This window comes from Prinia subflava, chromosome 2 (assembly GCF_021018805.1).
Source record: "Prinia subflava isolate CZ2003 ecotype Zambia chromosome 2, Cam_Psub_1.2, whole genome shotgun sequence".
NCBI lineage: Eukaryota > Metazoa > Chordata > Aves > Passeriformes > Cisticolidae > Prinia > Prinia subflava.
In genome coordinates, this window is record NC_086248.1 from 13981472 (window position 1) to 14005518 (window position 24047).

At 40.9% G+C, this 24047-nt stretch overlaps 1 protein-coding gene across 5 annotated transcripts in view; it reads right to left on the reverse strand.

The window, feature by feature from the left end:
- Positions 1-12644: 12644 nt before the first annotated feature.
- The window catches only part of GREB1 (growth regulating estrogen receptor binding 1), an 88755-nt gene continuing 77352 nt past the window's right edge, over positions 12645-24047 (reverse strand). For all 5 annotated transcript variants that reach the window (XM_063424844.1, XM_063424836.1, XM_063424818.1 and 2 more), the window contains 7 exons: positions 23515-23719; positions 22541-22715; positions 21413-21631; positions 19044-19179; positions 18272-18472; positions 16019-16157; positions 12645-14373 (listed from right to left, as the gene is read on the reverse strand). In XM_063424844.1, the coding sequence (XP_063280914.1) occupies positions 14210-14373; positions 16019-16157; positions 18272-18472; positions 19044-19179; positions 21413-21631; positions 22541-22715; positions 23515-23719 (1239 nt within the window). In that variant the 3' untranslated portion in view covers positions 12645-14209. The remainder of the gene's footprint in view (positions 14374-16018; positions 16158-18271; positions 18473-19043; positions 19180-21412; positions 21632-22540; positions 22716-23514; positions 23720-24047) is intronic.

The window sequence follows — 24047 nt, forward strand, 5'->3', positions numbered from 1 at the left end:
TTCTCTGCAAAGCCACAAAACTGGCATTACTATCAAGAGCAGACCAGGGCTTTTGTGAAATTCAGAAGACAGAAGGGAAAAAAGGAAAAGAGGGCAAGAAAAAATGCAAAACACATAAATGGCTCCATCAGGTATTTTCTTCTTGGCTTTTCTGAATGGAGGATGAGGAAGTTATTGTGAGCGGGCATATCTCCATTGCCTAGTAACAGTGCCTGTAATATAGAATCTGCCGTGTTTGAGTAAATGATTGCCTTTTTGTGCTGTGGTCTGTGGTTTTGATGATGAACTTCCTGAGGGACTGTGAAGATAAAAATCACAGTTTGGTACTTTTTGAAGATTTAAAGAGCTGTAAACTCTAAATGGCACTACTGAGGGATAAACAGGCTTTTGCCTCCTGCCCCTGAGCACAATGGCAGAGTCACAGGAAGCTGAACCTGAACAAAACTCACACTGAAGCCCACAAAATTCATCCCTGCAAGACAGAATACAAAGAGGCTATGCAAAGCTGAGTGAAGGCTCTCCTTTGCTGTCAGCTTTCACTGACAGGCAGCAGCACAGGTGTAGAGAACTCAGGGATGGTGGTGAAGTTACAGCAGAAACTACCAGCTCCATTTGGAATAATACAGATCATAGACTAAAGGGGAAACAGTTTCAGGAGCTTCTTTTTCTCTCTGCATTAATATATGTGATATTATACTGGTAAATTCTCATAAAATTAGTGGCTGATTTTCTTATAAGTGTGGCTACTAGTACCAAGAGAGAAAATTGATTCTGAGTGTGGTTGTGGTCTTGGGGTCACTTCCACTTCTCATTTCAGGAACTGCAATCCCAGGTGTCATTTACCTCAGTTCTAATACACAGTGCATCTGAACTGGGAGCATGGGGCAGTGTGAGGCAGTGTGCCCTGGCAGGATGGCCATGCTCGAGGCTTTGAGTAAAACATGTCCTTCTCCTCTTATTTCTCCTTTGCTGCACAGGCAAGCACAGCTTTGCTTTCTGCTCCCATGCTCACTCTCACTCCTGTCTCTAGCCTTCACCATATGAAGCTCCATTTGCAATTTCTAAATTATTTCTAGCTCTGTAAAAGCAATGAGATCCCCAAGCTCACTTGGTCCCATTTCCTTAACATATTTCCCACCCCAAATATATAATTTCAAGCGAAGTAGAAGACAGTTCCGTATTTTCTGGACCTTTTTGCCATACAGGCTTTTCAGTGATATCCCCAGCTTGTGTGCATTAAAAACAGAGGGGATACATTCTGATGTGCCAAAACCATGGTCCCTTTTTGTGCACTCCCTCTTATGGCATCCACGGCCTCATGGCTCCCGGGGTGATGTCAGTGGGAAATGCTCAGTTGATGACAGCCCAGGCCTTATCTGATCATTGATTTGGAACAGAATCTCTTTGGGATCATGGAGTGGAAGTATCAGACTTACGCTGCTTTTCACAAAGCTTTTTCTTACCTCCTAAATACAGGGGATTTTAAATTGAAAAGAGTTTTAACCTTTGCCATGACTGGTAACAGCTTGATAAGTTTTTAAATGCAAACATCTAAAAGCCAGTAGCAAGAAACAAATATGTGTCACTGCTTTCAAAAATCTCAGGTTTTAGGACAGCTCTGGTTCTTTGAGATGTGTTTTTGCTTTCTCTCTGTTTGGATTAGGTTTTTCTTATCTGCTGCACTTTTCAGAATGTTTTACACGTGCAGCCTGGACCTCAGGAGGTTTTGTTTAGCTGCTTAGATGCTGAAGCTCAGCCTTGGGCTGACCAGTGCTTGGACTGTGCCCTTGACAAGGTGCAAACTCCTACTCCAAGTGAGACTGAGTTGTCACAGACCACTTCAAGGAGTAGGAGAATCAGAAACAGAGAGGTTGACACTGCTTGCATTTATGCCAGCGTAAGATAAATAAGTGTTATTAAAGCATTACTCATCATGCAAATTAAGATTATGGTGCAAAGGCAGTGGAGGTGACAGGAGCTGGGGGCTGAAGCAGCTGGCAGCCACTCATGGCCCTCACAGCCTTTCATCCCCGTGGACCAAGCTGAACTTTCAGATCTATATTAAAACAGGGCAGGCTCTCTGAGACACGATCTCCAGATACAGAATGATCGCTGACCTCCCACAACCTGCCCTAAATAAAATGCAAAAGGACTTGGCCTGCAGTCAGCTCCCCAAAGAGTCAACCAAGGGAAGGGTCTGGGTTCAGCTTACTGTTTGTTTTTCAGTAGGTGGGAAGGCAGCACACGTGCTTGATGCTGGAGGAAAGCAGATCTGCAGCGAATACCATTGGGACTTATTTACCCTTGCAAAAATACATCCTCCGCTCTCTGAGGGGTCAGCCTCCAAAATGGGAGCAGGGAGCTGCAGTGAGGCCGCACCTGCTGCCCGGCTGCTGCTGCCAAGCTGCGGGCACGGCAGGGCACGGCACTGTGGGGAAAGATGCTCCTGCCCTGGAAAGCCTGGAGTCTGCTCAGGAGGAGGCTGCAAAAAGGCCACCAAAATAAACAGAAGGAGAGCTGGCACCGCGGCCCTGTGCAGGGGCAATAGTTGATCCCTGTGCAGGGGCAATAGCTGATCCCTGTGCAGGGGCAATAGTTGATCCCTGTGCTGGAGGCCGTACAGCTCAGCTGCAGGTCAGGGAGCAGGGGGAATCAGCCTCAGGGGAGAGATCCTTCCCAGCAAAGTCCTTGGGACGGAGCAGTCCCAGAGCGCCGCCACCTGCGGGGACAGCTGGGGACAGCCCTGAGCTGAGCGTGTCCGTGCTGCCCTGAGCCGGCCCAGCTTTGGCAGGGGAGAGCAGCCCTGGCCCTCCCTGCTCCTGCACTTAGAGCTGCCCAGGGCAGCCAAAGTCTTCCAGTGAGAAACATGCATGAGGTCTTGGATTTCCAAAGAAAGTGACGCTCCTTAAATTGCTACCCCCACTGGAATGGGGTAACCCCAGGGCCGTGGCAGTGCTTTGTCATGACCCCTGGTTTGGCCGGGACTGGGAAGAGAACGATGGAAACCCGCCCTGAGGAGCCTCTCTCCCATCAGCTGCAGCAGCAGCACTGGCGCCACACAGCAATGCAGAAACCTGCCGCATTTCTGGAAGGCTTCTCCCAAAGGATCTCAAAACACAACAAAAGATTCAGGTCAAATGAACATAAAAATTATTTGTGTAAGAGGAAAATGAAGGTTACAATTTTCAGCTGTGCTGTTTAATTTGGGTACCAGTGCAAGTGGCTCAGGGAATATATTTACAAATACTCCTTGTAGTAAAGGTGAAAGTTGTAGAAATTCTTCTGAACGTGAAGGTCTTGAGCAGACATCCTAGAGCACAGCTACCTAATAATTTTAAACACTAGCAAATAAAACCTGAGTTTTGCCTAGGGCAGTATAGGACAGTTTGTATTTGAGGCAGGAACTTGCACAGTTCTCCTTCATGTCTGCTATGTTTTGACTGGGCCAGTTTTGACCCACATGTTATATCAGCTTCTCTCAGTGATGCTTAATTTATTTGTTATTTTTTATTTATTCCTCCTCTGGAAAGGACATAAGTGTACAATCTCATTCATAACCCTACAGAAAGCAAATGTTGGTATGACATCATATTTGTTCCTCTTGCAATATTTTGATAAATCAGAGAAAGTTTGAAGCTTAAATGCTTACAAAAACAATTTTTTGCTTCTAGGAGCATGTAAGTTTTTAATCACATGCTACATTTCAAAGCCTGTGGCTCATATTTTTTTATTTGCATACCCAGGGAACATTTTTATCGAGGAGCTCTCTGTGACGAGCTTTTAATATTCTCAAATAGATGTATTCTGCCTCTCCAAGGACCAAAATTTTCTCTGTACTCTACAACACAGAGATAGGCAGAACCACTTCAGTAGATCTATAGAAGTAAGTGGTTCTTCTTTTCTGATGTCCCCAGCAGAAGCCCAGAGTCAGCAGCTCCTAAAGGCCAAAAGCAACAGTTTCAAATGCTATTTAGCACATCTATTTCTATCAGAAATCTGATGTTCTTTATATACTATGTGAAAAACACTGTTTATTTAACTTGTAATGAAACTTATACGTTCACTGCAAAACAGATTGTTCAAAGGAGCAGTGGGATCCATGACTTTCCTTGGCAATTTAAGAGACTTATATCTGAAGGAAATTTCTAGAAGGAAACTAAAGCTGAAGTGCACATCATACAAATGCAATAGTTAAAATATTGTGTAGGATAATTTAAATCTTAATTTTTAATAAAGGTAAAAGCCAGGGGTTCAATGACATTTGAAATTTAAAGAAAAAATAAAATCCCTGAATTCTTTGTTCCTTCTCAGTTTGATTTATATTGAATATAGTCTTGATGTTTCTTAGTGCTCCAACCATCAGTGAATTAATCAATCCCATCTCTCCCCACCCAACCTCCATTCTGCTCAGTCTGTAGGGTATTTTCAGTAGAAATAGAAAGTTGCCACCTGTGTTTAATTTAGAAATCAACACCTATCAACTATCTTTCTACCTGTCAAAAAGAGGCATCTACCAACACACAAATACCAGAAACCTGTGTCCTGATAGTGAGAACAACTGGTGCTCATTTTCACCCTCCCTGCATGTTCCTCCAAAGATGAGACTACTTTAAACCCATGTTCCTATCATCAGCTAAACCAATTTATTCCATGCATTCTACCTACAAAATGCAAAAGTCTCAGATAATTCCTTGGGAATATCAGGACATATGAGTTCTTGACATATCACACACATTCATGCCTTACCACATTTAGAAACCATTTCAAATATTGTCATCCCCTGAAAAATCATAGATGTGTGTGTCTATAAGAAGATATGAAAACCATATATGAATTCATAAATATTAATTTCAAAGCATATACATTTTTTTAACCACTTGAATGCTTTTTAAAATGTAACTGAAAGCCTTGGCTATAACACATCCTACCTTTTCCTGAAACTTAGCAAATTGCCAGGCGGTTCAGTAGAGCTGTCCCTATTTCCACTCAAAGTCCCTTCAGAGGGAATTCATCCTCTATCTTTCTACAAGAAATCTGTACTGACCCACATCCCTTCCAGCAGCATTAGGCATCAGCCCAGACCTTAAAACAGAGGGCCATGGAGCCACTATTAGGGAGGCTTCAGTGCAGACTGTATTTCATTAAGGCAGCTTCAGTCTTACTGAGAAGAGAATGGCAGGACATTTCTGTATTTCACTGGCTCTTTTTTCAATGCAGACCTCCAGAGCAAACATTAACACTGTTCTTTACATCCTTTTCCCTCCATTATACTTAAAAGCTACCTTTCAACAGTGTAGCTTTGCACAGCCAGTTAGACAGCAAACCAGACAGTACAGAATCAGTCAGGTTTCCTTGTAGAACCTGACATACACAGGACAAGTAAAAGAAGGTTTTCCCCACTCAATTATTTTTTAAAAATCCACAGGCTGAACTAGAAGAGACAACCAAACCATGGATGAAACACAGACTTCAACAGGAGACTTAAAATGTTGCTGATATTCAGTATTGAAGGTCACACTGCACAGCTTATTACTTTTTTCTAAAGCTTTAAGTGTTATTTATGCCACCTTAGGGCACAGTCTCTTACCCAAGACCAAGGGGAGCCAGTGGGGGTCTCTGGATGATCTTCCTCCTCCGACGACATCCTGAGCTGATGGTTTTCCCTGTTCTTCAAATATACCACTAAAGCCACTCTTGGTTTCTGCCATATACAAAAACGCTGCCTTCAGATTTTAGCTGTAAACAACAAAGCTCCAGAGAATATAATTTCGCAGTGATCATGTTCTTGCTAATTTTACCTGCCGAACTTCTTGGAAGCAGAGTCAGAGCAAGAAACCTGAGCTCAGTAAACCAGAGCACACTTTCCTTGCAACTGACTCCTCAAGTGCTCTAGTTCAATCAAAAGGTTCAGTGAAGAATTAGAGCCTGAAAAACACAAATTCACTTCCAGCTGGTATCCTAACTTTGATATAAGATTTTATGATCAGACAGTTTACTGAGTTAAGGATTTTTTACTGCCAACATTTTATTAGCATCATTAAGTGTATTTTGTATGGACTTTAATAGTTAATTTTTTTCTCAAGATAGGTTTTTAATGTCAAAATCAAATGCTGCCTTTCTGCACAACTGCACAACTCCACAAACATAACTGTGAGTGAGAAGGCAGCACACCTTTCCTGTTCCTGTGTGCAATAATATTTGAAAAAGGATCATTTTCATTTCCATTTGCTGTTTTTGGTCTTCTGTTTGCACCCAGTTTGGTACCAGTATGTAGACTCCACAAAGATCCATACAAATCACACACTATTTATTTATCAGATAAACTTGTCCGGAATCTTTTGAGAGTTCTGGCTCTGTCTGAGGGGACAGCTGGGTCCAGCATCTCAAAGTCACTTCTGGCAGCTGGCAGGAATGGCAGCCTTGTCACCAGAATAGAGCCTGAGGGTTTGTGTTCAGACTGACCACTAGCTCACAGCTATGACACACTTTCACACTCACAGCCTGTGGCTTGGATTTTGTTATTTATCATCCCTCTGCTTATAAGGCAGCCAGCTGGTGAAATAAAGTTGCTATCAAAACCCCTGAACCCTTCTGTTATATGTCTGACTTTGGGCAAAGGCACATAAATCTTTCCACTGTTATGTAATGAAATGGGCTATTTATAGCACCCCACTGCAGGAGAGTCCTGGCATTAACTGTGAGCTGATAACAGTTATCAAGTGAACAAATATGCCCAGCTATCCTTCATACTTAACCCTAGGCTATATACAAATTCAGAGAGTAGGAAAACAACCAATCAATGGAAAAACTCTGGAAAAAAAGGCATAGAGTAGAGCAATAGCCTGTTGCCAGCATGTGGCCTCTCACCACTGTGAGTGTCACTAAGCAGACAGCATGTAAAGATAGAGAGGACTAGAAAGTGACAGCCCTCTGTGACAGCTGGCAGCCCACCAGGCATTGTCAGCTGGAGGATTAGGGTATCACAGGCCATGGCTGGACAGTGTTGTTTTCAACAGCAACATCAGCATCAGCTGTGCTGGCCTCTGTCACCCTTTTTATCCCAAAATACATGCAGGACCTAAATACATGCTTAAAGCCTGAAATACTTTCCTAAAACAATTTATTCTGGGGTCTCAAGAAGAGCTGTGGCATTCCAGCTGAGAGTTAATGTCACTGCTGCATGGAGTTGCCTTTAGTTTTGGGAATATTGGGAACAAATGTTATTCCTGTGTATCAACCAAAACTAACACAGCTGCCAAACTGCTCTGAATGCCTGACATGGCAAAGGCAGTGCCAGTTGGTATCACAGGACAAGCATTAGGTACAGGCAACGTGCTCTGAGCTCACTCCAGTTGCTCACGGGGCTATGGATCCTGCTGGGCTCCCTCAGGTCCCTCCAGCACTGTCACTCCTGCTGCTGGCCCTGACCTGCTCCTGCTCCTGAAACCCTGGCACTCTGGCCCACTACAGCCAGTCCCTGATGGACTGACTTTCCACCTGATGGATGTCTTAGGATCACAGGTCACTGATGTGGAAGGCATCTGGAAAAGATCTAATCATCAGAAAAAAATGATGCTTACTTAGACCCTTTCACACTTCACATCAGAAACCCAGAATCTGAAGTGGCCCAATAGCCAGATCACTCTCAAGCTGTAAAGGGACTCTTCCAAGAGAAAATAGCACAGCACTTAAGTTACCAAGATGCTCAAGTTACTCGTTTCTGTGGTACACCAAATGTTAAGACTGTAGGCACAGAAACCCATTTATTAGCTATCTGACAAATCACATTTGCTTTCTGGAACAATTTTTGGGAAGGAAATCCAATACAATTCTTCTCATTTCAGATAAACAGGGAAATGCCACGCCTAATGAATTTCAATGGCATTCCTGCCCTGCTGAAAGGTCTATTCACCAAATTTAAAAGATAGGAACCACTGTTTGTTGGAGTAATTTTCCACTGTTCCACCCATTTCTTCTGATAAATTTTCTTTCAAGCTGTGATGGGTAAGTACAACAATCTATCAGAAAATAACATTTAAATCATTGTAATATGCTGAATAATGTTTATCTAATTCTTCAAGAAATTCTTCTTCATCTTTTCCAGCACACCGTATTCCTGAAGCTGTTGTCATTTTCTGTACCATCTGATTTCAGGCTCTTTCTGCTTTCACCAGGAAGCACTAACAAGTGTGGGCATTTCTCCTGGGCAACACAGATGTATCCAGTGGCTGCTGTTCCTCTATAGATCAATGAATTCGGTATCCATGTCCAAGGGTGACTATCACCAAACACTTCTGATCAATACACCCATAAACGGAATAATAACTAGATATAAAAGGACTTTTCTCCACAATTTCATAAATTATTCCAATGTTTCCCAGACTTTTCCCAAGGTTTTCATCACCACTACCTGCTCCCCATCCCACCTTCTTGCTGTCACACCCTCACAGCCAGGCCACAGTTTCTTTGCCTTCTTCCCAGTGTTCTCAACCACCTCAGCAGCTGCTTTTCCTTCACTCCCTTCCCATTTTTGTACTCTCAGGACTTCACAGCTTTGTTGCTGCTTCTCCAGTTGGTGTTTTCAACCAAAAACAAATGTGGAATAGTAGCTGACACAACTTTCACAGAAAATGTTCTCAGACTCACAATTCATGTAGGCTTCACATCAGTTTTTAGATTCCTCCTCAGCCCATGGCCTCTGTGGCATCCTCTAGCAACAAGTTTTCACTGGATAATTATGCTATAAACAGAAATTTTCATGCCAGTTTTAAACAGTGTCCTGTGATTTCATTACATGACACAGGTTAAAGAGGAGCCAGTTGCTTTTTATAAACAGCATTTGCAAGTGCTGTATCATGAGAAGGAAAAAAAATTGTAATCACTCCAGAATATTTAAATATAGAAATATTAGCTCATGGTAGCCTCTATGTGAACTTTCTTTTGCTGAACTGATAACTCATGTTATTTTTAATAGAATAAGTTTTCAACTTAAAGATTAATTTAAGGTACTTTAAAATACAATCATAATTCTACAGTACTGGAACTGCATCACTCTCCTAAAATAGTTGTTTTTCACATTACAGTAATTCCCATGGACAAATCTTATGGAGCTGCTCTATTTCCTTTCTGAAAAGGCTTTTGTCTCATAAACACCTATGGAAATTTAGAGTACCATGTATAGTAAGAAAGCTATATTTAGAAAGCAAAACAGAAAATCTGCCTGACAGAGATGCTGAGTCATAACTCTCCTGTCTCCTGCAGAGGTAAAGTTCAAGATGCTACAAACTCAGATCAAACATGATTCTAGTGGGGGACTTAAGAAGGGTACACAGGGCTGCCAGCCTGCCCCACCACAGCTGTCATCTTGTCTGGGAGAGAACTTTGAGATTTACAGCTGATAAATAAACAGTATTTACAAGAATAATTTAAGGTCTAGTAGAGAGAAATCACACCATCAGCATACAAGAAAAGGTTCTGTGTGTTTGCAAAAGCCCATACATGAAAGTGTATCTTATGGTGCAGAATCAATACCGTGATTACTGCAATAACCTCTGAGCCAATATCTGTTCTCCAAGCTGTTGATTGCTCTTATAGGTAGAAACAAATAAAAAACCACTTTCCTGTCAGTCCTGTTGTCTCTGAGTAAGAGAATACTGTTTAATTATTGTTAATGATGCCAGTCATAATTTTCCACAGCTCACACTGACAGAACACTCCTATGTAGTATGTAGTATGTAATGTGTAGTATGTAGTATGTGCTGTTTAAGTGCATAACCAACACTTTGGTCATGTAACAAATGTGGAGAAATTTCTTTCTGTTTATATTGCCATGTAAATCTAAATCAAAAATTTCAGTTTCCTTGAGCATTTCAATCAAAACCACATTTATGTATGAAGCTGCTTTATGAGGTCTTTCTTAAAATCATGGCTGCTGAATCTCAATGCCTTTTTCTCACGGCACAGGAGTCTCACTGTGATATCTGACACCCCATCACTTCCTAGCCAAATAATATGTCGGCAGTGGACAATGTCAGCATTTGGACTATTGCCTCTAAACAGCCAGAGTTGTGCCCTCTACAGTCATCAATGGTTATTTTGGGAGCTCTCAAAACAGGACTGGAAATGTCATAAAAGCATTTGCAAACTGCCAGAACCATTGAGTATTTATTCTGGTGAAGACTGGAGCAAGGATAAGGGACAGAAGAGAGTCACCAGGCAGAGGATGTGTGGGACTAGTTTTACTTTTCACTGAAGAGCTGTACCCTTAAGGTAGTAGGAAAAAGGGAAGAATATGGATTTTTTTTTCACACCAGTATATCCACAATATTTCAGTGGTAGCTGATGAATTATTAAGACTGGTTGCTCAGAGGATGATGTGGGAGAGGAGGACTGTGGCAGGAGGGTGGAAAGGCAGCATGGCAGCTGGGTGTGGTGTGTGTGGTGTGGTGAGAGGCTGTGCCATGGGGCTGTGGCTGCCCAGCAGTGTACAGGGCTGTGTACAGCCCAGCAGAGCTTGGGCTTTACGATATTTGGAATGCTTTACCACCCCGGAAAACAGCTCTGGCACAGTCATATCTGGCCCAGGTTCTGTGGTTGTGGCTGGGGATGGACTCCAGGAAGGAGGGATGTCTCACAATCCTCCCTCACCCTCACAGCCAGACCAGACCAGCAGCCCGTGGCAGGTGGCTGGGTCCTGTTAAGCTGGGTGCTCATGACACCCCCATGAATTCCAACTTCCATGGAAATCCAGGTACTTTCACACTGCACAGAGTTGCTGCCCAGGGTCCTTGTGCCTCTGCAAACACTTCCTACTGCAGCCAGGAGCTCTGCTTGTGCCACAAATTCTGCCATGCTGCTGGATCCATTCATAGCCCCCATTTCACTTGCTCTTCAATTTCTACCCTGTAGAGCTGTCCCTTGATCCATCCTTTGGGTTTGTTGCACTTCTTTTTGTGTGAGTGTCACAGACACAGCCCTTGAAAAGCAACCCCCTCACAATCAATGTTTAGCAGCTGTCTTTAGATGCAGAGTGGGAGTGGAGACCGCTACATTCCTATCACCACAGCAGGAGGCACTTGCTAGGGAGGGATGAAATCCCTTACATCCTCTAGTGATTAGGTACCAGACATTAGTGCTTAAGTGCTTGTGAAGAGCTCTTTAATAGAGAAGATGGTAAGAAGGAAAATAATGTCACCTTTCCAATAACCTTTTCTATATTTGGACTCTGTCCTTTGCAGAAGCTGAATCATAAACTACTTCCCTCTCTGACAGATAATTCACAACTTGCTAATAATACTATCTGCAGGTGATAATAGCAGATGACTAAATGAGAAAGCATAGAATGTGCTAGAGAAGAAGGCAGAGGCTATAAAAAGTTTGTTTGTTATCACATTATCAAGTGAATCTGTGAGATGCAAAGTTCTGCTTTCTTGCCACATCCAAAATCAGAAAGGAAATACTTAAAGGATTTGTGTGTATAATGGGTATGGGCTAACTTTTCTTACAAAGGTCACTGGGACTGAAAACCAGTCATTCCTTCTCACAAAGGAAAGACAAGGGCAGTGTGGAGCTGGGACCTGCCCTACCCGTGCACATTTGGTAAAAAACTGTAGCACCAAGGGTTGCAGCACAGGATAACTGTCCCCTCCAAACAGACTTGATTTAGTTTACCATTATTATTTATCTGTATTACTTTACCATCTCAGAGTCCCAGCTGGACACAAAACCTACACTGCTCTCTCCATAAAAGCTTACACTTAAGGGAGCTTAGCTTGTAAACTAGGTCAGAATAAAGAAACTTTTAGATGGAGCTATGGAGGCTGCCCCTGAGTTTTCACCATCATTTTTTGGCCTCCTGTGAGCAAAATGCTGTGTTTTCCTGCATGTGAGTGCATATATGCTCCCACAGCAGGACAGGAAGTACCTGCATTTTGGTCAGACTAAGGGCATATCTGCTCATATTACAGGATGTGCTCTCCAGACAATGGGCTGTGCATGCAACTTTCATCACAGACAATTGCTCATAAATATGATGGAGAATGGTTGCACGTGGCCACACAATAGACTCAGGTCTGCTGAGGCCAGGCCCTGGGACTCCTGTCCTGTATACAGGATACAGTGTGTAGGTAACTCATGGAGAAAAAGGGTAATGTGAAACAACATTCAGGAGTATGATGGCTTCAGGTGACTATTTTGTCAAAGTTTTGGAAACTTTGTGGCAAAAGAGAATGTTAAGAAAGGATGTGATTTATGATTATTATTATTATTATTATTATTATCATTATTATTATTTTGTACTTTAGGCCTTTTTTAGTTTCTTGGAGAAAATGGATGTCTAAAGACTGACAAATCTCACACTTAAAACAGAAAAAAGTTAACGGACACTTGGTACAAGTTGTTTAAATATTTGGTAACAGGAAAGGAAATTTCAACTCATTATCTTTCAATCTGAGTTCTTGCAAAAACTCTTATACCTTTGAGGCTGTGTTATGTTGTAGGCCATTAAACAGTACTGTATTTTATGTTGATCAGTTCAGGTCATTCCTTAATTACTTTAATTCCTTTCAGCTAGTGCTTTTCCTTTATTTTTTTTCCACTACAAAAGTGTGTATACTTATTGGTCCAGTACATCACCAAGACAGATGTCCATGCAGCATGAACTTTATTTATAAAGGATGAATTAGACATAAATGTCACACTTCCTTAAAAAAAGTTTAAATTAACTAATCAACTGGTGAAAACTGAACAGTAATACTATTTACACAGGACAATGCTCACCTTCCTTCACAAAACTTAAAGTGAATTCTCACTCTGATACACAGACAATGAAATATAGAAGCACACTGATTGCTAGCAGTTTCCTTGTAGATAGCAATCCACATCTCTTACAGAATTCACAACTCACAGAACTTACATTTTCTCTGTAAATTAACCTAAATTAGCTCTTTGGCATAGTCATACCGATGCCTGCATTTCAAGGCCAGTACTGTAACAGATTCAGCCCAATGGCATTTCGTCAGTATAAAGTCAATGATCCCCATTGGTGTATCCAGCAAGAAAGGCCTGCCCAAATATGAGATTTCCTCTGACAATATCTATACTCATCCTTCCTACACCTTGACTGAGTGACGTTAACACTGATTCTACAAAGACAAAGAGGAAGCTTGCAACTTAGACAGCTTTTCCAAACACCGAGACAGACAGTGACCACTGATTTAACATGTAGAGCATACGAAATATCACAATGCCCGGTGCTGCTCTAGAACATGTTTTTAGATTTTCACCTGAATTTCTCAGCAATGTAATCTCCATTTCTCACTCCTTTGAAGCACCTTGGCAAGAAAATATCCCCAGAAAGTGTATTGGGAGTGTTTTAGAAGCATCTCATCTGCTTTCCTGAGTGCACTTGCCTCAGCTCAAAGTCTACAGCCAGTCTATAACTCAGTCACAAAACATCAATCTTCTAGAAATAAATCACTTGCAGGTCAGTCTCACCATCTGATCTCTTTAGTTATTCAAGTTAATATCAGTTTCAGGTTTAAATGTTCAGATCTCATTTTACCATCTACCTTGTTAACTCTCCTCTGTATGCTAGTAAAACCAGACATATAATTAGGCTTCTACTCCAACAGTCCTGCATGGTAAAAGTATCCAGTGTGGCAGTTGCTCCAAAAATTAAAGCTTCAACTGAGTTCCTACTATTAAAGAAATATTCTTTACAAATCATCATATAAAAAGCCTACCTGGATCAATCAGAAGCAGTATACGACAGAGCTGTACCAACTCCTGTTGCCCTATGCCAACTGTTTGATAAATAAATCTTGTAAACCAAAACCTGCGCCTAAATTTACATTTCCTGTTTCTGGAATGTGCAAGAAGTTTCCTAACCCTTTTCTTTATGAACTTGCATGTGGTCTTCTTTGTCACAGAAATGCACTCATTGACCTCTCTGCTGATATGAAATGCTTTCCATCATGTAAGCCTCTGTGTCTCTATCAGGAATTAGGGACGACGTCCATCAGAACATTAAACTAGAAAAGTCACTTCAATGTTTATAAATATGATCTGAAACTGTCTGATTAGGTATCTTTCTAATAAACAACAGAAAACAGTCCTGTTTCTGTTCAGAAGGCAGAGCCTCTCAAAAGCAATTTCACGAGATGGTGGCAATTAGTGTCTTGTGTCATTCAGGAAACGTGTCTGTTTTCAATTAAATGTGTCGCCCAGTCAGGAAGAAGAGGGGTCTGTCCTCTTTGGCATTGGCTGTCTGGAACTCGTCCCGCAGACGGAACTGCCACTCGTCCTCCAGCTCCAGCCGGACAACAGTCTGCCGCAGAGAATTGCGGTCCTGGCAAATCACACACAGGGTGGCACCTAAGCAGACAGTTCAACAGAAACTCACGTGAGTATCCCCTTTGTCCTCAGATCACCCGCCTCCCACCACCCTCTGCCACGGAGAACTCCACTCCTTTCACACCAGGAGTTACAAATGGGCTTGGGAGAAGACTAAGCCAACTAGAACTTGAGGATTTGTCAGGATCTTCTTGTGTAACTTGAGGTACCTCGTAACCATCTAGTAAACAGGACTAGCAGCACCTTCCATGATCCTTAAGGCAGGAAAGGTAAAACTGGCAGGTCTAAGGAGGTCATGATGGGCCCTGACAGCAGCCAGATAAAGCCCTACATCCATTCCTGTCGCAGCCCTTCTGATCATTACCTTTGCATGAAACCCTCCCTCAGCAAAACCCACAAGGCAATCACTGTGATGGCTGACTAAGCTCTTGTGTTTTGCTGCCCAGAAATAGTCTAAACAGGTCTTTAAAACTAATCACAAATTTTAGTGGCTCTTGGATTGGTGAACTCAAATGCTGGCAAGAAAGAATCAGGTCTGTGTGGCTACAGACACAAGCAAACCCAGAATGTCAAATCAAAAAAATCATACTTCAGTAACCAATGCCAACTGTCCTGTCTGGCATACTGATAACCACTTTAACTTGTATGCATGGGTTCCTGGCTTCTGAGAAAAGTCCTCCTTTAAGAGAATATAATTACCTCACCAGCATTCAGTAGTCTAAATGAGAGATGGTGAGGTAAGTGGTAATGCCCAGGAAAAAAAAAAAACAAAACCAAAAAAACCCGTGTGAATATAATAAAAAAGAAACAAGTCACATGGTGTTTAATTCTCATGTGACAGGTTAGAAAATCATGTAGACTGCCAGGGGAGATGGAGAAATCCCAAAGCAAACACACTCTGTGTGTGCTACATGATAAAAACCGACTGGTTTATGCAAAACAAGACTGACTGGTAGCCTCTGTTTTAGCTGCAGAAAGAATACAGCAGTTTATAACAACTCTGCCAGTTTCAAAAGGCACCAACCATGGTGCTCTTCTCCCAGTGACAGCTGTAGCTGAGCAAAACAAATCCCCAGAGCACCAAATGCCTAACTTGGCAGCAGAAGGATCCAAAAGAAGTTTGTAATGTGGCTGTCTGCAACACAAGTGGGAGTTAGTTGTCTCCACTGCTACACACCATCATAAGGTTTACAAGGAGAAACTCAGTATTAGGAATAAATTTTAAATAAGCCTGTTTCTATTTCTAAAAATAGAAAATAGATTTTGATAGGTTTGTCAATCACCCATTTTCTATCGAAATTTAGAAAAGCTCCAAGAACTCAGTAGGTAAAGGCTTTGTGCATAAATCTTCAGTAGTCAGTTTTCAAACAGAGTAAGGAGTTGTGAACATACTCTAGGCATGATGATATGGATCCAACACTCCTTCCCACTTAGAAATCTGCAGAACTTATAGCACTGCCATATACCAGTTTACTACAAGGGAGAGCCAGCATGATCAAGCATCAAAGTTGGGTGGGACATATAAAGGCAAATATGAATACATTCATATACACATATATGCACCTATATTAATATAATATATTTAAAACATAGATAAAATAGATTTTCCCCACATTCTCGGAGACCATGTCATCTAATTCTTTGCAATAAAATGATTGCAGCTCACCTTTAAGAAAATGAAACTTCTTCAAAAAGCTGGCTACAACAAAGGAGTCACAGAGGTACAGCAGGAGACCACTGAACGTCAAACCAGAGGAACTGATATTCAGAGAATGAGGCCGAGAACTCACATAGCAAACTGCAATCTGATTGGAAGAGGGTGGAAAAAAATTAACATCTTTTGAATTTCCATATGAAGCTTCCAGTATTTGCACCTGATTCAAATTCAGACTTGCTTTCCAACTCCAAATATTGTGAGATTTCAGTTCCTTCCAAAACACTGCACTACTTATTAACAACATACATAAAGCACAATTCATAACTATGTATTGTTACTACTCATTATTATTATTATTATTATGAGGCTTAGATGTGATAGAGTTTGAAAGCTGCAGTAACAATAGCTTCCCACAACCATAATGCTATGACTTGCCCAGCATATTTCATTTATATGTGAGTAAATACAGTAACTCTACAGCCAAACATGAAAAGAACCCTTAGGAATTCCGAATTTCATTTACATTACGACAGGATTACTCAAGTCAGTAGAGCTGTGCATATACATGCATTTATGAGGTTTCCTCTTGCCTGGTTTGTTTTTATGGCTAATCCTGAAATCCACTTGGAATGGGAATATTTACAACACTCTTTCAGGATTTATAAATTCCGATTTCCATAAAAGACTTTGTTTCAAAAGTGGCACTGTACTACTTAGCTGGGATACATACTCATCTGGCATGGATCAGCATGATTGAGTGGAGGAAAGCTGAACCACAGCAAATAAGACTCTGTACCAGTATGCCTATTCCATATTCCTTCAATCCTATTGTATCATAGTCCAGAATAGGCAGCAATTCCAGAATGAAATTGAAGTAATTTCAAGTGCTGAACGGGTTAGAGCTGAAAAGATGCAATGGATGAAGACAGTAACAGTACAATGCCCTCCCACAGAGCTTGTTTTTCCAAACATGGTGGAAACAAAAGCCTAAGAACTCAAAATGTTCTGAGAGCAGGATACATGGGAAGGTTACTACACACCTCTTTGGAAGACAAGTTCAGCAAACCCAGAAAGACTGAATTTCATTTAGTATTCCGTGAAGAGATAAGAACAGTCCCTCTCTCCTGAATCACACCACCCTAGTACTGTGGTGGTGTGTTTTTCTTTGTGCATATTTTTGTAAATCCCATTGAATGTTTGTTCCTGTTTTTCCCCTGATATGTATGGTTTTATCCAAAGTTTTCTCCTCCCTCTCCAAGTTGTCATTCACCCCCTAGACCCACCTGTTATCTTATCTACATAATGTCAATCCTCCCTAATCCCTACCCCTTGTTCTGGAGAATTCCCTGGCAGTCCTAAACCCCTCCCTGAATTCCCCTATTCCAGGAAGCTCTGTTGGTCCATGTGACCCTTTCCACGCCCTTTGTCTTCTCTATTGGTTGTCATATTTTGAGTCCCTCCTAAATCTCCTCCCCATTGTATCCCTGATTGGTTGAAGAATTGTGTCCGCCCCTGTTCCTCCCCTGTTTAAAAGACTGTGCAAGATGCGGGCTTTTTTGGTTTTTATGTCACTGCCCCCCTTGGGGATTAAACTGCTCTGGGAAGCACAGGAGAGCCCCCTCCCTGTTTTCGCCCCTGTCCCAGACGCTGAACCCCGGCTGCCGTGGGGAGCAGCCAGCCCTGCTCTGCTCTGCACCAGAGCCGCCACTCCTGGGGCGTGCTGGGGAGTGTGAGCCAGCTGGGTTTCCCTGGAGTTGTGTCGTGGTACCAAACTTCTGTTGACATGTTTGAGTTGAAGCACAACCTTGGCTTTAGATCCAGACTCATCAGAGAGAGCCAACAGCTCCTGAGACCTAATGTGAGCTTCTTCCATTCCGACTGGTTGTCTAGTATCTGATTCTCTGCCTCAGCTTATCAGCCTGAAGTGAACTAAAACTTCTGTATATTTGAAGTGCTTTCTAAGGGTTATCCTGTATTTGTAAAACCCTCTTGTGGAAGAAATTTTCTGTAGGAAGAGCTAAATTATAGCAGATTGAGAAAACACTTCACAGACTACATTAGTATTTAGGACAATTCTGGGATTTCTCTCCATGTACTTTAGTTGAAGCCTCTGACAATATGGGACTAAGAATTTGATTTTAACATTATAGGGATACTCCATTCTTCAATGGCTGTGTAACCATTATTAAGGAATACATCGACTAACCCATCCAAAACAGAGCCTACTCATTTCTACAGCTACTTGGAGATTTTGTTCAGTACCTGTGGTCCTAAGTTAAGGTAACAGTCCACAGATAGCACTGGATGGCTGTAGTTCTTCAGTGAGAGAGGGAAGAAGCGATGGCTGTGATACTGGAGATACTTCTCAAGGAGCAACTGAGCAGGTGCTGCCAAGAAGGTGTGCTTGCTGTCAGGAGCACAAATGTACTGAGCAGGGGAGATTGAAACTGGAGTGTCAGATACCTGTGAGGAAAAAATATTTCTCATATAGATCAATCTTAATCAAGTTGTACTTATGTAATTGTGGTTTGTATAAAATATATCTCTACCATAAAAATCTAAGTTTTAGATTTGTATAAAAATCTAATAAGAAGAAAAGTTGTTCAGTCAAAAATATCTGCTACCAAAACAGATTCAGTTTCATAAAATTTTATTTGTGTTTATAGTCTTTGAGGTTTCTTCTTTGAACTCAAAGTACTCCTACCTATGAAGTCGCATGAAGATGAGCAATTCTATAGCTGTAAATAAAATCCACATAGTGAATGGCTACTTGGATTGCAAAGAGATACTGTATATTTTTTTTTTTAAGTTTTAAAGGAAAGCTATTAAGGAAAGTTGTATTTATAACAAGAACATTGTGGATTTCAGAAATAAATAACTAAAAAAGCCTCATGTGGCAGACATACCCCATTACTGGCATTACTGACACACCCCATTAGATGATGCACCAAAAGATGTCAGTTCTCCTGGTTAAAAAAGACAAAAAAAGAAAACAGAATTTTCACAACAGTGCAACAGAGGTCTCAGTTCCCACCTTAGACTTTATGTGGAAGGATCGTTGTCCTCCTACTGCAATTTGCTTTTTCATGACATTGAAGTGGTTGAAGCGACAGATGAGAAGGCCAGCACTGTGGACACGCAAGTTGAAGTCAACATCATCACATGTAAATCTAGAAAGAAAGAAATCATAGCAGGAATGTTTGTCATCACACTCTGACAAATATAAGCACTCAGAGCCTTTGATCAGCACCACAGAAAGGACAGGTATCAAACATACTGACCCTCCAACAGTGCCTATCAGTCAGGGAAAGGGGCTTCAGCTTTCTAAGAATGAACTAGGCTAGAATCAGTTTCAGAAGACCAAAACAAGGGAGAAAAGCACTTCAGGAGGGAAAGGATCAAAAGTGTAAACTGGAAAGGCAGTAAATTGCTAATGAAAATACCCAGGAGTTAAAAAGTTTCCTTTGCATTTACTACAATAATGGAGTCATAAGAAATTGCTACATACATTACTAGCCCAAATACAGTCAAGGAAATTAATTCCTTTGACTTCCAAGGAAATGGTTATGTGATTTATCAAATGCACAGAAGTATCTGACTACTCATTTTTCCCTCAAAATATGAATATCTACTGATTTTTTAATGTTCTGCTACAGAACTAATGTAATTTTTTTTTTTTTTTTTTAGAAAATTATTTGAAGGCATGGAGTCTTTATACAAGAGAACTGCTGAGACTCAGGAAAAGATTAAGCAGAATGAGGCCAAACATCCCTGAGCTAAATTTGACCCATTTAAAAAATATAATGGAACAGAATAAAAAGTAAACTCCTAAAGCTGACTGAATCCAAATACTCAGATCTCTGGAAAATTCAGACTCAGTTCTTAATTTTGTATATATTTATTACAAAGGAAACAGGATGATGTGCAGAACCACAGAATTGACATCCAGGGCTTGAATTTAAGTGAACTGAGCAATCAGTGCAACAGTCAACATCAGTGAGAAACATGGCATTCAATTATAGGTTTTAAAAGTTTTGAATTTGATCTTAGCAATATCTACATGGTTACTTGATATCCCTGACTATCACTGTCTCTGTCTTTTAAAATGTACCTTCTCCTTGGCCAGGCTTGGAATGCTTCACACTCAGCAGTACCCACACAGCATTACCATGAGCCTCATGTGGTTCAAAGACAGAGGCAGGAAATGCGTGGTGTGATGTGGCATTCCTGACATTTTAACATTGTTGCTTGTACTCATATGATTTTGCTTTATTGTTATTGTCTCCATTTGCCTTTCATACACAATGCTTCATAAGGTAACACACTTGGGAAGCCTCGGAGCACAGTTCTCTACTAGGAGATGCACAGAGGCAAATTTGTTCTTTTAAGATGTCAGGCTGGTGACAATAAAGATCATCTGTTTATTCAGAGAGTAATGAAAGCAGAATGCTTCCCTGCAGTTATAAGTAAGCTTTGGCTTCAAAAGATACCTTCCTGAGTCAGCAGAGTTCTTCTGAAAAGCACAATGACTGATGTTCAGTTACCCAAGTGTAGCTGTGTAGAGCCATTTCAATTACCTGGGCTGTCCCACCCAGCTTACAGGAAAACTCACATTTCATGTCACACCTGCCAACCCCATATGGATGCCTTCTGTATTTTAAGGCACTGGAAGACCAGTTTTAGACAAGTGAATTCCACCTCTAGTGATATATATATACACTTCATTCTATTGTAATAAATGCATATCCCTCAGAAATGGGGGGAAAGCCACAGTTTATTTGTCACAGATCAGTGAAATTCTGTGAGATTATGAACCTAGTGAATACAGTTCTGTTAACTGTGGTAATGCTGTGTATGACAAAATTATAATCTGATATATCCTAAGTGGCACAATAAATGAAAAAGTGGGATTTCTGAGACAGCTGAATGTGAAGAACAACCACCAATGTGAACAAGACTTCTTTATTTTTTTTTCTGATTGTCCTGAGGAGCACACATGTGGTATGCTGCAGTGTTATGCTACTCAGGGTAAAAAGCCCAGATATGTATCAGAATGAGATTTGGCTATGCACCACTCATCCATACATCCCTTAAAGAATCCTTTGGAAGGGAGAGCAGTTAGGCAGACAAGAAAGGAAGTACAGTATTTACCAAAGGCCACCTGGAGTGCAGAGCACACTGCTGACTGTGTCTAGCCTGTCACTCAGTTATCACTGTTTTATTTGGAACTATATAAATTAATGCTTTTTTCAACTTCTGGCAGCTTGGGAATGATTTGAATCACCATTAACAAAACAAAATCTGTCTGAATGCCATTCAAAACCTCCCTGAAAAAACAAAAGCTTTTGTAATACTTCCTTTATAGTTCATTTCCTCTGCTGAAAGTGCTACTGATTAACTTACCTGTTCTGATTGTACTGTACATTCTGTGTCAGATCCACATTCAGCATAATGAAGTCATGCACATGGCAGCAGGAGAATGGTTCCTTAATCTCAGCACTGTTTGTCTTACTGGACCATTTCCTCATCCCAATTAAGGCATAATGAGTGACATTGGGAGTTGCTTCAATATGTTGCAGAATTTGCTTTAGGGAAACATTCCTTTCAGTCCATGTATAGTCACTACAATAATTATGAAAATGTGTTAATTTTAAAATATATAGAGAACATTCAGAATCTCTTCCAGCTAAGAGCAATTATTAACAGTTGGAAGTTGTTATGACTCTCAATTAGACAACTTCAGCATTGTCTTTCTTTACTGTATGTTTTTGTCTCTCACTCTAGTTAAAATTAAGTGGTGCTTATTTGGTGGGGACTGGTATGAAAAATCTGAAACTTAATCTAGATCTCTCAAAATATTCACTCAGATATGTAAAGTTACCTAGATAATATTCCAATGAATCTTGGAGGGTTGCTGACTTGTGCCATAACTTAAGCACAAACTGTTAAGATCCTTCTAAGCCCACCCCTAGAGTCCATAAATCTCAGTTTTCATTGAGTTTCGTTCTCTCTGAAAGTTTGCTATAAATTCTGCATAGCCTGTTCATGGCGTAGATAAAAATATCAAGCACAAACAATATTCTAAAGTAATGAAAACAAAAATACTAGTTCAGGGATTTGGGAAACTCATAAAGGAGACACACAGACTGGGACTGACAAAAGAACCAAAGGAAATCCGTTGCACGACTTGCACAGAACTGTCATTTAGCTTCCCTAGAAAGATCTGGTGAAAAATGGACATGTGAGTGTCCATGTCATCCTGTTTACAGAGTCTGAAATCTGCAGTCCAAGTAACTCTAGCTTGAACAGTGACTGCTGCAGGGCACATAAATCCTCAGGGAATAGGAATAAAAAACAGGCACTACACTACATGCTATGCAAAGACAAATGCCTAGGAAAGTACACTCCTTGGGAAAATATAATTCTCTGCTTTTACAGGGTAGAAGTTGTAGTGCAGCAAACATAATTTCAAAATTACATGCAGAAAAAGGTTAAAATAGATCAGCTGGAAAAGCATATATTACACTATACCTTTTCCTGTCTCCTGAACAGTCAACCTCTACTGCATTCCACATGACACAGGAGTCATCCAGAATGACAATGAAAGGCCAAATATCCTGGGGTTTTATCCCCAGCTCTTCCTGCCGATTCCGTTCAAGCTCCAGGTTATGATAAGACAACTCTTTTATCAGGAAGTGTGCAGCACCTGAAACCATGGGCATAAACCACCGGATTAAAAATAGGCAGAAACTGTTTGCTTTGAACTCAGAAGCCTTTTGAAGGGAATATTTCTGCAGACAAGGGTATAAATCACTCTGAAGATTTCACCACCCAGAGCCAACTTGCTTTGTCACTTGCCAATGAAACGACTTCAGGAATCACATTAGGAAGGATGAAAAATGAGGCCTGACTTCTGTGGTAAAGATTTGCTAGTATCTTAAGGATTTAGAGACTACTTCTTTTAACATGACAATATGTGTGTCTGTTAGCATATCTTAGTGCAAAGAGTTAGAGATGTTGACTGACCAGCTGAATGACACTGGAAATCGTCCCTGATGATCTATTTTGAAGGTTTGTCACTACTGCTGTACAAAAGTTGTTCCAGCAGCACAAGCAAAGGGTTGTTTCACAGATGTTATATCAGCAGAACCTACCTAAGGGATGAACCCAACCAGAGCATCACTGCCCATGCAAATAGTGCACAGCTTATTTCCACAAGGAAAGAGAGTCAGTAACTCCATCTGAGTTTTAACACCCTCAGCTTCTTTCAAAGACAATAGAAGACTTAAGGATTTCTAAGGTGTAATTCATTGAGCTTGTTTTAGGTGTCCTGGATTAAGAGAAATGCATCTTCAGCTGTGACACACTGTCTTCAGAGGGAATCCAGATCACCAAATCAGACATTCTAGCTGCCGGGTGTGTGTCTACATTTCAGTGTTGAATAACAAAACCTCAAGGACCCAAGTTGTGTGTCCACATTTTTTAGAACTTTTTATTGCACTTACCTACTCCTGCACTGTTGAAAATGCTTGGAAGAACAAGCATGATGTGGTTGGGCCAATACTTCTTATATATGGCCATTTCATACTCCTTGACAACTAAAACATGCAAATGACTGGCTCCATCCATTGCATGATATAAATTGAAAAGTCCATGTTCATGACGACCAGTGGTGGGAGTAAAAGTAGGGCTTTTTATATAATCTTCACTCTGTAGGTAAAAAGAAGTGTGAGCTTCTGTATTAATCCAGAGAGAAAAAGGAGACATAGATTCTTCAGGAAAATAAATCAGATCCACTAGCACTAGATAAACTGACACATATTAAACTTCCTTGATAGGAAAATAAACAACTTTATGAGAATTGGAAAAAAGAAACCTCTATTCTTTAGCTTATTTGACTGATGAGAGTGTGGTGGAATGGACAGGACTGCTAACCTTCACCTGCCAAGAGCAGAGGTGCCTTGAGGCCACATCTGGAAAAGGATTTAGGTCCATATGATATAGGACAGTAAGAAACTCTGTACTCCAAAACTACAGT